Source organism: Megalobrama amblycephala, linkage group LG14, assembly GCF_018812025.1.
Source record: "Megalobrama amblycephala isolate DHTTF-2021 linkage group LG14, ASM1881202v1, whole genome shotgun sequence".
NCBI lineage: Eukaryota > Metazoa > Chordata > Actinopteri > Cypriniformes > Xenocyprididae > Megalobrama > Megalobrama amblycephala.
The window spans coordinates 27,363,361-27,380,790 of record NC_063057.1 but is presented as its reverse complement, the minus strand read 5'-3'; the positions used below and the strand labels follow the sequence as shown (position 1 = coordinate 27,380,790).

Genomic DNA, 17,430 nt, shown 5'->3' with positions numbered 1-17,430 from the left:
TTAAAGGGTTAAGTCCTCTTAAAATGAAAATTCTGTTGTTAATTACTCACCCTCCTGTCGTTCCAAACCTGTCATCTTCGGAACACAAATTAAGATATTTTTGATAAAATCTGAGAGATTTCTGTCCCTCCATAGATTGCCTTTGCAACTTGATCTTTGATGCTATAAAAAGTTCATAAAGAGATCGGAAAACTAATCTCGATCGCTTTATACAGTATGATTAACAGATGTACTCACATATAAACATTGATCAGAGAACATAAACAGATACTCAGCCGAACTTGAATGACACATGAGAATGAACCTCATTGGTTACACCGCATGTTTGAGTTTCTGGAGGAGGTTTGTTCTCGTGCGTCATTCAAGTGCGGTTGAGCATCTGTTTATGTTCTCTGATCAATTAACTTTTTGAAGCATCAAAGATCAAGTTGCAAAGGCAGTCAATGGAGGGACAGAAATCTCTCAGATTTCATCAATAAATATCTGAATTTGTGTTCTGAAGATGAACGAAGGTCTTACGGGTTTGGAACGACATGAGGGTGAATAATTAATGACAGAATTTTCATTTGGGTGAAATAACCCTTTAAATGTTATCTATGTTAAATGTTATAGGTTTAAATAGTTCATGCTGTAACTGTAGGGCTAATACATTATGCCTTCTATGAACTAAATATGTGAATATTATGTAGATCTATTGTTTACATCAAATTCATGCCTTGATAGTATGGGTAATCATTGCAGGTTTCATCAGTCTGCGTTTAGCTTTAAATGGTGTCTTCGAAGATGGTTATTCTATAAAAATGAAGACCATCATTTTTTGCATTCCGATTCTGACACAACAAAACATGGTTACACTTTATTTTATAAGTATTGAGTAGTATTAATTAACTACATGTGCTTATTATAGAGTTACAGTTATGGTTAGGGTTTGGTTTAGCGTTAGTTACCTGTAATTATGCACAATTTACTGTTATTACATAGTAAGTACATGCAGTAACGTGTAATAAGTCACCTTAAAGGTGCCATAAAACGTTCTTTCACAAGATGTAATATAAGTCTAAGGTGTCCCCTGAATGTGTCTGTGAAGTTTCAGCTCAAAATACCCCATTGATTTTTTTAATTAATTTTTTTAACTGCCTATTTTGGGGCATCATTAACTATGCACCGATTCAGAGCGCGGCCCCTTTAAATCTCTCGCTCCCTGTACATTAACAGTACATTAGCAACATGCTAACAAAAATTTAGAAAGACAATTTACAAATATCACTAAAAATATCATGGATCATGTCAGTTATTATCGCTCCATCTGCCATTTTTCGCTGTTGTTCTTGCTTGCTTACCTAGTCTGTTGATTCAGCTGTGCACAGATCCAGATGTTAATACTGGCTGCCCTTGTCTAATGCCTTGAATATGGGCTGGCATATGCAAATATTGGGGGCATACATATTAATGATCCCGACTGTTACGTAACAGTCAGTGTTATGTTGAGATTCGCCTGTTTTCCGGAAGTCTTTTAAACAAATGAGATTTACATAAGAAGGAGGAAGCAATGGAGTTTGAAACTCAATGTATGTCTTTTCCATGTACTGAACTCTTGTTATTCAACTATGCCAAGATAAATTCAATTTTTGATTCGAGGGCACCTTTAAAATAAAATGCTACCCAATTTTTTTTTTTCTTTATTCCATTGATCTCGCCCATTTTCCACCTCTTGCTACACTGTTTTTCAGCCACCAGAGTGCGCACCCAAGTGCAATGATGTAACTGTGCTGCCAAATTGTCTATATGTCTTGTTCCTCTTTGTAGACATCTGATTTATTGCTTGATCTTGTCAGATGACACCAAAATGAATGAAAAGCAATTTCATTTCTGTGTTTGAAGGTGTACACACACCTGCATGTGATCGAAGAGAGGATGAACCAAAGCCTGGCTCTGCTCTATAAGGTCCCCGGCCTAGCTGAGAAACTTCACGACGAAATCCGTAAGAAGTGTTTTTGTGAATCCTTTGTTGCCTCAAAGTCTAATAGTTCTCAAAATGATTCACTCAATCTGTCTGTCTGTGCAGAGGAGTTAGTGAGAACAGAGAGGGGGGACATCAGCGAACTCATGACCACTTCCTTTTCTGAGACGCGCACCACAGAGGAGCTGCTTCCTGCCGAGAGCGCGGAAGAGCGAGACGATGAGGAGGAAGAGGACAGAGCTTTCCAGAACCGCCCCTACCCACCACGCATCGGTACAACATGCACACATACTGTCCACAAAACATGCATTATGAAGACGGGAATGGAGCTTAACACAAAAAGTGATGTAAATGCTAACAATCTGAAAATACTAACCATCCTTTCTCTTTATTTTTGGGCAATGTAGACCCCCAGCCTAACGATAAGAAAGGTAAATCCTAAAGCTCTGATCACACTATCTGTAATTTATTATAATAATTTGGTTTTAGTCATATATTTATAGTGTATATGAAGTAAGGTCTCTCTCCTGTCTGTCCACAGTGTCATCAGTAGATGAGTATGACTACACCACCTCTGAGAGAGGACCAACTTATGAATACGAGGAGAAGGTTAGGACAAAATCTGTTCTAAGAGACACAAAATATCACATTTATATTGTATATTGTGTACAGTATTGGTCAGCAAGTGCTTTCTTACTTATGTTTGGAATGTAATTCTACCTTAGTATTTCCTGAATACTGCTCAGTATACACTATATTTTACCTACTACCTACTTGTTCCACATTTAAAACAATGCAATGCTGCATTGTTGTCACATGACCTCACTATGTTACATGTCAGCTAGGACCGCATAATTTAAGGGGGGAAATGTTTTTTCTGATAAAAAAAATATGATTGCAATTTAAAAAGCTCTAAGTTTTTTTTGTAGGCTACACAGTTTAGCCTAAAATTTGATTTTATATATATATATATATATATATATAAATGTCATTATAATATAATAATACTTATATTATATTATAACTGTAATAATACTATTTCATTGTTAAATATATATATATATATATATATATATGTCATTATAATATAATAATACTTATATTATAACTGTAATAATACTATTTCATTGTTAATATATATATATATATATATATATATATATATATATATCACAGTGTTGTTAAATGCACATTTTGTCAAATTTAAAGTATTATATTAAAAGAGAAAATTTGCACACTATGCACTATGTACTGGAGTAAATGTTAGAGTAGTATGTTAGTATGCTATTCTAAACAAGACAGTATGGGATTTCTGCATTTTTCCAACCTGACCACTGGATGTCACCATCTGAAGTTTGATTGAGTTTGAATGATCAAAAACTTCACAGATGATATTTCTCTAATAACAAATGCTCTCTGACATAGATTTTTAAATTTCTCCTTAATAATGCCAAGCTTAAGTAGAAGTGAAGTAGAAAATGTTTTTTCTATCCCACACGATTAACTCAGTGTTGCTGTGTTCCTCAGATCAACACCTCTGTAGAGCTGAAGCAGGTGGTCTACAAGTCTCCAGGAATCCAGAGAGATGAGCTGGTGAGCATCTAAAGACTTTTATTTTTTAATTCATTTGTCTAATGTTTAGTTTTCTTCTTTTAGCTCCTGGAAAATTACTGTACAAACCTTTTCTCATTCTACTTTTATGTTCAGTAGGCGTAAATGCAAAGGCAATACTTAGACACTTAAAGAATAGAGTAACATTAACACCTTTTTTTATACTGGTTGAACACATTATGAAATGTAAGACACAAATAATGCAAATAATGCTTTTGGATATGAAGACGTGTGTAAATTAATCACTTAATTATTACTAAACTGCAAGTAATGTAAGTCACTGGGAGACCACAGACGGTTGTCATTCACTGTATTGCATTAACAGAAAGACAGTTAAAGGATTAGTTCACTTTCAAATTAAAATTTCCTGATAATTTATTCACCCCCTATGTCATCCAAGATGTTCATGTCTTTCTTTCTTCAGTTGAAAAGAAATTAAGGTTTTTGATGAAAACATTCCAGGATATTTCTCCATATAGTGCATTTCAAAGGAGCCCAAACTGTTGAAGGTCAAAATTACAGTTTACAGTGATCACAGACGAGAAATAAGGGTCTTATCTAAAGAAACCATCGCTCATTTTCTACAAAAAAATTAAAAATTATTTTTGGTTTTAACCATAAATGCTCATCTTGAACTAGCTCTCTTCTTCTTCTCTATTAGAATTCCAGCAGTGTAGACAAGTGTATTACTGCCCTCCACAGGTCAAACTAAATTGTCATATACACAGTGTTGGGCAGTAACGCGTTACTGTAACGCAGTTACTTTTGACAGTAACTAATACTGTAATGTCATGGCGAGAGCAAGACGAGTTCTCAAAGTCGAAATATGCTCATTATTTCACTTTAGTTGAGCATAAAGACAAAAACCCTTTAGTCAAATGTAAGCTGTGTCTTTCTGGTTCGAAGGTCCTATCTACTGCGATGAACATGTGACATGCTGGATCGAAAATATGTGAAATAAGTTTTTCTAGTCGACTAGTAGTTGTTCATTTAAGCCATTAGTTGACTAATCACATTTATATTAATTTAATTTCTTAAATACTGGAGAGAATAAACTAATGAGTGTTTGTGTAATATAGGCTATGCACTCAAGAGCATGCATAGGCCTAACGCTTGCCATAAAGTAATGATTATGAATATGACAAAAAACAGCAAGGAGACATTTTAATTGTTTATTAATAAAGTAATGTTTTCTGAATCAGTGTCGGCTGCAAAGATGAAGTTGACATTGCTGACTCTCATCATCTCCGCATATACTGGACACGCCTAGAGAGAAAATGCACATTTCATTCGGATTACATAATTAGAGTAGACTCTTTTCGTTTTTAATTATTTCGTTTTAAAGTAGATATTTCAAGCTTTCTATAGATATATTTCTCATGTCTGCGAGGCAAGCAGCCTATACGCTGAGTTTCGGTTCATTTAGCCTATAAGTCGCACTCCAGTTCACGCGCCAGTGATCACGCCTGCGCATCCATGATTATGTTGCCTGCTATATTTGCTTCTTATTTATTAAATCCAGGCAATTGGTTGATGAAACATTGATTAAAATTAAGATACAATTTTTACAAAACGAAATTCACTTTAAAGAAAGGCTTTCTACAAAACAAAACTTAATGAAGTGGTCAAAATCATGTCTGACCCACTCCATGTCTCCCGATATATTGCGCATCTTATGATGAATCTTACTCATGGTGTTCAGTTTTCATAATCAAGTAAATGAATTTAAAACATAACATAGGACTATTCAAACATATATGTGAAACTACATTTTCTTTAATGACAGTGCAGAGAAATGTCATAAGCAAGAGCAAGATCATGAGTCATGAGTCGGATCAAGAATTATTTATTCTTAGACTTATATTTAATAATGGGGGCATTCAAGTTATTTGACATATTTTAATTGTTTTAAAGTAACACAATAGTTACTTTCCCTGGTAATTAGTTACTTTTATGATGATGTAACTCAGTTACTAACTCCGTTACTATTTGTGAGAAGTAACTAGTAACTATAACTAATTACTTTTTTAAAGTAACGTACCCAACACTGCATATACAATATGCTAGTGCAAGTATATAACAATTAGTTCAAACTTTGACCTGTGGAGGGCAGTAATACATTTAGCTGTGTCTACACTGCTGGAATTCTAATAGAGAAGAAGAAGAGAGCTAGTTCAAGTTTTTTTTTTTTTTAGAAAATGAGCGATGGTTTCACTAGATAAGACCCTTATTCCTCGTCTGGGATCGTGTAGAACGTTTTGAAGCTGCAATAAAACTGTAATTTTGACCTTCAACTGTTTGGGCTCCGTTGAAGTTCACTATAAGGAGAAAAATCCTGGAATGTTTTCATCAAAAACCTTAATTTCTTTTCGACTGAAGAAAGAAAGACATGAACATCTTGGATGACATGGGGGTCAGTAAATTATCAGGAAATTTTACATTTAGAAAGTGAACTAATACTTTAATATAAAGATTTTTAATACAAAGTATTTTTCCAAAATTAAGTTTTAACTACAGTGGCCGAGAGAGCTCAATGCGCTGCAACTGAAGAAAACACATGCAAATAGAAAAAACACCAGCAAATTAAGAAAATATCTTCATCAATTTGACAACACTTAATTTCACAACGCACCCAAATACAGAAACTGTCACTAGACCGTCTCATTCTAGCTACAGTAGCTTGCTATTGCTAGCCTCTACAAAATTGCCTACCCGACCTTTATCTAAATGTTACTACAGTATATGCTTATTAATTTCTGCCAGGCATAAAAGAACAATAGAGCAGTTGATGATTAAGTAGGATGGATTTCCATTTTATACAAATACAGTTTTGCCCCCTCAGGTGCTAATATGTTCCTTGTATACTGTATACAATGCTGCTGAATGTGAAACTCTTTTCCTCATGTTTTTTCTACCACAGCAGCCGGACGTTTTGGAGACATTTAACCGCGGGGCAATGGTGGGGCTGTTGGTGGTTGCCGTGGCCATCGCTATGGTGATGGTCATCAGCTTGTTGCTAGTCCGCCGTAAGCCATATGGAACCATCAGCCATGGCATAGTAGAGGTGAGACTTCAGCTGACAGGGGTCAAACCTTGACGTCACTATGGCTTCAGGCTGAGTTTGTGGTTTTTAATGTGACAGCCTCATGTAAATATATCATGACCCATTTAAAGGGATAGTTCACCCAAAAATGAAAATTATCCTATGATTTACTCACCCTCAAGCCATCCTAGGTGTATATGACTTTCAGACAAACACAATCGGAGGTATATTAAAAAATATTCTTGCCCTTCCAAGCTTTATTATGGTAGTGAATGGCTAGAGGGAGTTAATAAAGGCCTTCTGAAGTGAATCTATGGGTTTTTGTAAGAAAAATATCCATATTTAAAACTTAATAAACTATACTAACTAGCTTCCGGCAAACGGTCGTACGCATCGATTTACGATGAAAGAGTAACCCCTGACCCAGTGCATGATGTATTGATGAAAACGCTGAGGATTTAGTTTATAAAGTTTTAAATATGGATATTTTTCTAACAAAAACCCATTGCTTCGCTTCCAAAGTCCTTTATTAACCCCCTGGAGTCGTATGGATTACTTTTATGATGGATGGATGAACTTTTTTGGGCTTCAAAATCGTGAGCTCCATTTACTACAATTCTAATGCTTGGAAGAGCCAGGATATTTTTAAATATAACTCTTTTGTTATAAGATTGTAAGATTGTGTTCGTCTGAAAGAAGATAGTCATGTACACCTAGGATGGCTTGAGGGTGATTGAATCATGGGATAAATTTCATTTTTGGGTGAACTATCCCTTTAAGTAATACAGCTATGGATTTGACTATGGATTTCCACAGAACATGAGGAAGTAACAACCAAACCTCCGAAGCAGCTTCCTGCTGCTCTCTGTTTTGCATATCTAGTCATTTTGCATTCTGATATTTTAATTTGACTGGAAAAAAGGATAACAGTAAAAGTTAAAACATGAAGCAGAATTTAATATTTAATCTGTACTAAAAAGTTAAATATTCTGCTAAATATATTACATATATTATTATATAATAATAATACATATTCTTATAATTAATGTAGGTTTTATGTGAAACTTATAAAAGATGAATACAGGCCTATATGAAGTATATAGTATATGATGTCAGAGACTTTTTTCCCCAGTAATTTTTTCACAATTTAATATTTCAGTAGACAAAAAATAATGATTTAAGTTAAAATTATTTCTGCTATTTCTGCTTCAGAACAGTAAAAAAAAAAAAGATAATTTTGAAAATAAAATTAAAAATAAAAAAAGTTGCATTTTGTAATCTACAGCTGCAGTTATAATTACAAAATTGCAATTATGAGAAATAGTATTATTTGTGAGATTTAAAGTCTCAATCATTAGATACTGTATAAAGAGATAAGTGACTTTTCAATTTATTTATTTTTTTGATCAAAAATCAGTTGATGGCAATCAAGGATCAGTTTAGATGGTGGGTCATTATACACACTTGGAAGATAATTATATTTATATTATATGATATTATAATGATGGTATTATGCACATATATTTGACACAATCAAGCATGTATGCAATGGATAATGATGCTGTTTGTGTATTAGTAGAAATACATACAGTTTGCAACATACTGTATATGTTTCTATACATATATATAGTAATTCTGTAATATATAGTAATGTTACATTTTGAAATGTTTTCACATAATAGTAAGCCTGCTGGCCAACTTTAATAAAATCTTTCCGTTCATTAATTTTTCCCATTTAAATTCACTTATGCTCCTTTTTAAGCGATTCTTTCCCTATCTGTCTCCGTCTCTTTCCCAGCAGGTCGACCCCATGCTGACCCCCGAGGAAAGACAGCTCAATAAGATGCAGAATCACGGCTATGAAAACCCCACTTACAAATTCTTCGAGCAAATGAACTGAGGAGGGCTCTGCAGTCTCAAGGCCATGCCCTCCCCTCTCGCCTCCCGTTTTTCGATTGGGGTTTTCACGGCAACCCCCTCTCCCTTGTACTGTATGTATGTCTATATGACCGATGTTCAAAATGTACAACAAACCCGGCACGTAAATAGGGAGTTTGTAGTAAAACGTTTGCATACTACTCTCTCATCAGGGAGAGAGAACACTAATAAGAGAATCCGCAGTCCACCGAGAGCTCCTTTATCCCCCGGTTTTTGCTTTCATTCATGAGGGTGTGGCCGTGCCGAGCATGATCGGCGGTTTTAAAATCTTGGAATAGTGTCACACATTCTTTCCGAATGAATTACATGTTTCAAAGAAGCTAAACCGTGTTCAACATGAATGGTTTGTTTTGTCGTTTCTATTTTCAAAGCAGAGTTTATTTCATGGTGAAACTGTGATATGAATGAAATAATATATTTTTGAGTTCACTACAGAAACCCGGGAGGGAATTCGAGACATTTTGGCCCTCTTAAAGTCATTTTAGGATATAAACTGCTAGACTCATTTTGTTTTAATAAGACTTCAGATATAAAAGGAACAAGGTTTGTATTCACATATAACTAAACCATCAAACATTCTGGTAGATTATTAGTCTCAATCACACCGTAAGAAACTGAATCAGTGTTTTAAATGTACCACGAACGTTCATTGAATAATACTACCCGAAAGCTTAGAATATTTTTCTGGTATTGCTTCTTTAAAAGTCAATTCTAAGTAATCTGAAGTCCATACGCGTAAAGAAAAGCATGCAAAATTTGGTGTATGATGCTATAACGTACTTGTGTTGGTCCTGTTTCTTGCTTTTTGATAAAAATGAAAATATCACAGTGCAACAATGACGTGTACATAACTAAAGACGTAACTCGAATAGACGTTTCTATCATTAATTTGTATCGACGCAACGTGTGGACATAAAGATGATCTTGTGCTGCTCACACAGAGAACGAAACATTTCCTAACATGGCTGAATGAAAACGGACTGTTGAATAAACCAGCACAAGAAAATGACACAGTAACTCCTGACTGAATGTATCTTCGGTAGACATAGGCTCCATTCACCGTTCCCTCCTGACACGCCACAGCGGTTAGAGCGTAGGTTAGTTAGCTTAGCTAATCGCTCCGTTTTCATACAGTAGTTGATTTAACTGTCGAGGGTTTTGTGTTGTGTGACTGAAACTAGTACATCGTCACCTGTGAAAGGTGGTAAACAACTTTGACTGACACCAAAACTGGTTTAAGTTTCTACATGTGTCACTAAGGCCTGAAAATCAAGTTTGTTTGTTTTTAAAATTAGAGGGTTATAGAGTTATCTGTCTATTGCATTTCTGTTCTAGTACATGATTGAAATTTTAAATCAAATTTTTTGGTGTCTGTGCCTGTGACACAAATAATGTTAACACAACAATTTACTGTTAGCCTGTTGTAGAAAGGACATGTCTTGCTCTAAATCTTTTTATTAGTAGAACAAACACATTTTTGAGAAGAATACGGAATCATCATGTGTTTATTACGTGACATATCAACAGAAGTGAAACCAAAATGTGGGCCCAGTATGTTTATGTTTTTCGTTTCTTCAGTCCAAAACTACACGTTTCTATAAACCAAACCAAACTCCGTCCTGTGAAATTGTAGCTCATATTTATTTTAGAGTTATTTTCTGAGTCAAGATGCACCAAACATAATGACATGATCGTTTGTATTTGATTGCATTGCCTTTTTTGTCTTCCTTTGTCACATTTGAACACACCTGAAGCGAAACCAAACCACAAAAATGCTCATTTACCCTCAACTTCCTCACAGCTCTGGAATATTTGATTGAACGGAAGCTGTACTACTTATTTTTAAGGCATTATCAGAAGCATAATGGTTCATAAATCTCTCCAGATTAGAATTAACTTAATTCAACACATGGCACCAGATGCTCACGGCACTTAAAACGGATCGTGGATAGCCTGCTGTCTTGATCGCTCTGAGGTGTATTTATGAATTGTGATCAGCTAACATTGTGGTTTGATGCCCTAATTTAGGACTCTTATATAAGATTTTGTACCAGCATCAGGCAGATTTAGGACAATGATTTTACATTTATATGTGTCTTCTCTTGTTGAGATGACTCCTCCCTCTCTTATCCTGAACCAATAGAAATGTAAACAAAGTTACGGATGTTTTAACTGCTGCATTATTGCCTTTTTCAATGCTGTGTTTTGGATGTAATTATATGTATTTTTATTTAAGTCAATATTAATTGGAGTTTGGGTCATTTGCTATATAGATTTGGACTGTAAACACTGAACGGGTCTGATCAACATCATGCTTGAAAACTAATTAACTGAGAGCACAACTGTATCCAGATTCATTTGTGTCCATTCATCAGTACTTCAAAATCTTTCCTTGTCTTGCTGAATTCATTACTGAAGAATCAATACAGTGAAGGTTAAGATGGAAACGCATATAGTCTAGATCTAATGTGTTGAACATCCTATACACCCCAGTTTTATCTTTCAAATTTCTAGCATGTATTGAAGATGCAGCTTAATAATGTAAAATAATTGGTTACTATAAGATGGAATTTGGCGAATTGGTGCTTTAAGGAACTTCACAGAATTCGTCATTTAAGCTACTGAAACCAATGCAATGAAATAAGCTGATCTGGAATCATTCTGAATTTCACCAAAGACATGTTCTGGATATGATTGGAAGGCCAAATAATGTGTTGTATTTTTAATTGACATGTATTGTAAGAGCAAGCAACCTGTGAACTGATCTGGCTTGTTGTACTTGCATTAAAATGACAATAAAATTATAAATGACCCACATAATTTGACTGTGGATTTTGACTTTTGGAATAGGAGTTATTGTTAACAGCATCATCCTGTCAGCACGCTTCTGGTCATTATTAACAAAAGAAATGAAACCAATGTCAGTCATTTTGTTGTAATCTACCTTACGTTCACCATAAAAACAAAAAGGTCAGGCTTGTTTCTTGGGTTGCAAAACATGTTGCCACTTGCTATGCTGTAGCTAGTAAAGCGACAACAATGTACAGGGTACAGTGTAAACATTGGTTCATATTACATACTTTCACTTTGCTGAGAGCTGTTTTTTCCATGAGTGGGTCGCACTATAATCTCTTGATAAAAGCAGAGAAACAAGAAGTACAGGCTTTGTTCATCTATAAAGGATTCTCATTTCCAGATTACATTGATACAGATTACCTAAACATCAAGTAGTTTAGTAGTTTAGTAGCACACGCTGACTGTGTGCATGTGTATATATAAAATAGTTTATGTGTTTATATGTTGAATTGGTTTGTTAGAGAAATATGTGAGGTATAATCTTGATGATGCTGTTTACAAAAATGGATAACTTGTACTTCTTTTCTATTTAAAACCTCTGCACTATATCTTGTTGCTCAAGCATGTTTTATTTTACTTTGCATTTATCCACTGCAGAAAATGTCAAATGACAAAATAGTCCACCTTTCCACCTTTACAAATAATTTCTTTAAGCAATTTCTTTCTATGCTAACAACAACATGTTTGAGTAAACAAAAGTACTCACTTTTTAACTAATGCTAACTCATCTTTTGAATAGAACCGCAGTCACCATTAGCAAGAATAGAATATGGTCTAGCAGCCTGAGGTTGAGAACTGAGAGACGGGAAAGTACATTGTTGGGCAGGAAGCACTCTTTCCGTCAGCTTGGTCTCTGGTTGCTATCATTGAATAAAAGACACTGATGGCACTGATCTCAATTTGAGACCAGTTCAGGATATTGTATTTGCATTTTTTAATTTATAATCAAATTTAAAATGGCCCACAGATTTTTCTTGTCCAGTAAAACATTGAAAAAACTAATTTTCCATAATTTATTTTTGAACAGAACCATGATGGAAAGTGTTAATTAAATTACATGTTTTATTAATTAACTGAGAGATGGGGAAATACAGTTGTAGTCAGAATTATTGGCACCCTTGATAAATATGATAAAAGATAACTGTAAAAAAAATAAATCTGCATTGTTTATCCTTTTGTTCTCCAAATCATAAAATTAGCAAAAATGTATCCTTTAATTGAAGGAAAAGAATTTAAAGTGGGGAGAAAATCACATTATGAAATAAATGTCCTATGAAATAAATTTTCTCCAAAACATGTTGGCCACAGTTATTGGCACCCCTAGAATTTAAGAGTAAAATATCTCTGAAGTATATTCCCATTCATATTTACATTTTTTTAGCACACCAGGGTCACTAGGAGCATGAAATTGTCCAGCCATGATTTCTAGAGTATAAACATGAGGAAACACAAAGGGCAAATTCCCGTAATCATTCATCACAATGAGTAAAACCAAAGAATATAGTTCTGATGTGCAGCAAAAGATCGTTGAGCTTCACAAAATAGAAAGTGGCTGTAAAATAGCTGAATCATTGAAAATCCCCATTTCCAATATTAGGGCAATAATTAAGAAGTTTCAATCAACTAAAGATGTTACAAATCTGCCTGGAAGAGGACATGTGTCTAAATCGTCCTAATGTGCGGTGAGGAGGAGAGTTTGAGTGGCCAAAGACTCTCCAAGGATCACAGCTGGAGAATTGCAGAGATTAGTCTTGAGTCTCAGAAAGCCTAAGAAAATTATCAAACTGCATCTACATCCCCACAAGCTGTTCGGGAGGGTTTCAAGAAAAACAGATGGGTTTGGTGCATACATAGATTAAAAAAGTACCCCATGCTCCTGGACATCTTGTTCAGATACATGGTATCATGGATTCTATCAAATACCAACAGATAAAAAAATCAAAACCTGACCGCTTCTGCTAGAAATTCTATAATAGGCTGTGGTTGGATCATCCATTAGGACAATGATCCAAAACAAATATCAAAACCAACACAAAAATGTGTCACTGAGCACAAAATGAAGCTTTTGCCATGGCCATTCCAGTCCCTTCACCTGAACCCTAAAGAAAATGAGTGGAGTGAACTGAAGAGAAGAAACACCAACATGGAGCTGGGAATCTGAAGGATCTGGAGAGTTCTCCAAACTCATCAGGCATTACATAAAAAGACAGATCTGTTATCTTGGCAAAAGGAGGTTGCAAAAAGTATTGAATAAAAGGGTGCCAATAATTGTGGCCAATGAGTTTTGGAGAAAAACATTTATTTCATAAATAGATTTTCCCTACATTTTCAACTCTTTTACTTCAATGAGAGGTTAAATTTTCTTTTTTCTTTTTTAAAAAAAAAAAAAAGATCAAAAGGATAAACAATGCAGAATTTTTACAAGCTTCTTTGTTCATATTTACCAATGGTGCCAATAATTCTGAGCACAACTGTATAAGTTTTTTTTTTTTTTTTTTTTTTTTTTTTTTTTTGTTAAATTCAATTAATCTACAAAACATTTATATTTGGCTGTCTTTCACTGCTGGTGCTGACATAAATGCACCCTTTGAAGATTACATGTAGCCAAATACTGTACCTAAAGAACATTTATGGAATGTTAATTTATAACATTTATTATTTACAGAAATATATGTGTTGTGGTACAACACATTTGTCTCATGAGTAAGTGTCCTCTTTGCCCAAATAGATTTTGATATTTATACAGTAAACAAACTGATAAATGTTGGTATTCCCATCATTATGACCATTCCCAACCATTATGTACCACTGATGGTTGTGTAGGGAACAGTGCATTCCAGGGCCCGGGTTAATGTCAGATTTGGATCATTTCAATTGGAGCTTGGTGGACTTACACAAACATTTCCTTGGAATTATAAGGCTCTATCTTTTGTCAAAATTGAGTTATTCTCTTATTCTGAGACAACTTATTTTTATCGTGTGCTTTTTTTTATTTATTTATTTATTTATGTTGTGTACATTTTAGGACTTTTCATTTAAAAAACAAAAAGGCTATATCTACAAAGTCAAATGGAATGCAAAATCTTTGAAGCTCAATATCTCAAAACTGCTCAGAATGAACCTTTCCAAGGGGATGAAATATTAAACACCATCAGATAAGGATGCTAGGAAAACAGACAGACACCTCATGTGTGGGAAAAACAGGACTTCTTATTGGTTCACAGGCAGTTTCTGCCCAGCACCAAAATTGAGACAAATCACTATTTGATTTAACCCAACCGCTACTCAAAAAAACATGATATGTTGGATTTACTTAACTTTTTTATGTCAACATGTTCCATGTAACTGGGTTATGTTGCATTTAATTAACATTATTTATTTCAGTTAACTTGTTTCAGTTAGTGGCTGAAACAAAGGAAGACCACAATGATCTATCCAATCCATTCATAACTGTGTTTGGAAACCTTAAAACTGATGTAAACTACACTCATCCATTATACTAATTCAGAGAAATAAGTATTCTCAGTGACAGCTATTTGTAGTGCAACATCTTACACTAATTTAGCTGTTAATGTACAAATGAATGAATGCATGACAGTTCCAGCCTTTTCCCATCATGTCTGGACTCTGTTTAGAACATTGCCAAAGGTATTGGTGGTGATTTGGAAAGTTTGAAATGCATTGATAAAACTGAAACTGTGTGCTTTATATTATGCAAATGAGTTCCACAGGGGAAATGTGTGTTCCCTCTGATGCCAACAGCTAATCACAGCACTGGAATGGAGAAGCACCAAATTGCAATCTCCTCCTCATCAGAAAGGAATAAAGGTACCCTTTCAATGTACCATATCTGACACTCCCATCCCATCTGGTGAATCACTGACAAATACATTCAAGTTCTGAGTCTCAGCCTTGTAAGAGGAGAGACATAAACAGATCAACAAAGTTCTGAAACTCCGATCTAGAGATGGTAACAGAGATGCGGTCCTGAGTCTCCAATCTGAAAAGGTGAGACAGAAACAGGTTTCATGCAGCCAACAGCTTGTGAGTCAGAAACAGATATGACCATGTTTTGTTCTGGAATACTGGCCGCTCTCACCAACATTAGTGAAGGATCTGCCACGATGTGAATCTTGTCCACCATGAGACTGATCCAGTGGCCAGATGGTGCTGGCCGGTGAAGCCCATGGCCAACAATGAGAGACTTTCTGGATAGTTCAATTGATGGGCAAAGTCCAGAGTTTCCTGGTGTGATCCTCGAGGGAGTAGTCGCCTTGAAGGAGGAGGAGACAAGCTCCTGGTGGCATTAATACTGAATCCATATTTGAGTGTTCTGTGATGTGTGATGTTTCAGAGAAGACAGAGAGAAGTATAGAAATCAAGTATACACTGCAAAAAAATGCTGTTCTTACTTAGAGTTTTTGTCTTGTTTCTAGTCAAAATATCTTAAAGTTCTTAAATCAAGAAGCATTTTCTTGACAAGTAAAAATTATTTTCTTGTTTTCAGAAAAATTAAGTCAAAATTAAGTGAGTTTTTCCTTAAAACAAGCAAAATAATCTGCAGTGGGGTAAGCAAAATAATCTTATATCAAATCAAAAATAAGATATATAATCTTGTTTTCAGTTTGGATTAAGATTATTTTGCTTACCCCATTGGCAGATTATTTTGCTTGTTTTAAGGAAAAACTCACTTAATTTTGACTTATTTTTTCTGAAAACAAGAAAATAATTTTTACTTGTCAAGAAAATGCTTCTTGATCTAAGAATTTTTAGATATTTGGACTGAAAACAAGACAAAAATTCTAAGTAAGAACAGCATTTTTTGCAGTGTAAGTTTATTAACAAAAACAACAAAAGTAAATTCAAGCACAGGGAAACAGACAAAACAAAGTAAATCCAAACACTGGGGATAACACAGAACCAAAAGCAACCAGTGTTGCCAACTGCTTTCAATTATAAGTAACAAACAATGGTAGCAAAACGTCACTAGATACCATAATGACAAATTCATTGATCTATATAAATATGAATATAGATCAATAGGCAAAATAAGAATCTAGATAAGATTTGTCCAAGAAGTTAATAAATTTGTCTAAAAAAAAAAAAAAAAAAAATCCATTTGTTTAGTTCACCCAAAAATGAAAATTCTGTCCTTAATTACTTGGGGAGCTTGTTTTTGCCAATGAATAAAGTATAGATTCTGAGAAAGAAGAAAAATCTAAATTCTAAAGAAAAATGACAATTCTCAGAATTGTGACTTTATCCCTTGGTTTCACAGACAAGGCTTAAGTTTAGTCCAAAAAAAAAATACACGTTTAAGCTATTTTAACTAAAAGAAACCTGCACTGGCATATCTAAAAATATGTCAGTGCCATTGTTTTGTCTCAAGATGCATATCATTAATGTTTTGTTTTCTAAGGCAATTTTATAAAACTACTTAAAGGGAACCATAGGTGTTAAGACTTGTATGGCTTAATATAATGTAAATGATGTTTCTTACTGAAATGTGTAGTAGAAAACCCATGAAAGATTTATGTTATTTAAAAAAATCCATTACATAATTGGACAATGGGCGGCACCATTTTGTTATATGTCGATGACGTCAAATGGTTGCTGTCCTGTTGCTATTTTTAACGCAACACATCTCGGAATACAATATATGTCGATGCCACATTGTGCGGCTTTTGGTTGTAATTTTCAGTCGATGAATCACAAGAAAAGTTTTTACTGCTTTACTAGTGATAAGAAGAGAAAAAAATGGGAAGTTGTGAAGAATATGGAATAAAACTTCCTAACTGCATCTTTGTTCTCTTCACTTTAGCCCTGATGACTTTGAGGCTTTTTATCTGTATGTTTTGGTGCAATGGTAATCTAGTAACGCATACAGGTCTTTATATCTGCAGGGTTCCTTTTAAAACACGATCAGCCATCACCGGCATTGTGGTGCCCCCGCGTTCCCATTTCTTCTCCCCCGGAACGAGATTTCTACCGACGGAGACCCAAAACCACATCTCCCCGCCGG

At 34.7% G+C, this 17,430-nt stretch overlaps 1 protein-coding gene across 2 annotated transcripts; it reads left to right on the top strand.

The window, feature by feature from the left end:
• The first annotated feature begins 1,844 nt into the window (after window positions 1-1,844).
• Window positions 1,845-11,372, top strand: LOC125246342 (amyloid beta precursor like protein 2-like). 2 transcript variants are annotated; one of them, XM_048157311.1, is made up of 7 exons: window positions 1,845-1,981; window positions 2,066-2,233; window positions 2,368-2,391; window positions 2,502-2,569; window positions 3,488-3,553; window positions 6,492-6,635; window positions 8,416-11,372. In XM_048157311.1, the coding sequence occupies exons 1-7, from the start codon at window positions 1,915-1,917 to the stop codon at window positions 8,512-8,514; spliced, it is 636 nt and encodes a 211-aa protein (XP_048013268.1). In that variant the 5' UTR covers window positions 1,845-1,914; the 3' UTR covers window positions 8,515-11,372. The 2 variants fall into 2 exon arrangements, with proteins under 2 accessions (XP_048013268.1, XP_048013266.1); XM_048157309.1 differs by having other exon boundaries at window positions 8,413-11,372.
• Window positions 11,373-17,430: the final 6,058 nt, after the last annotated feature.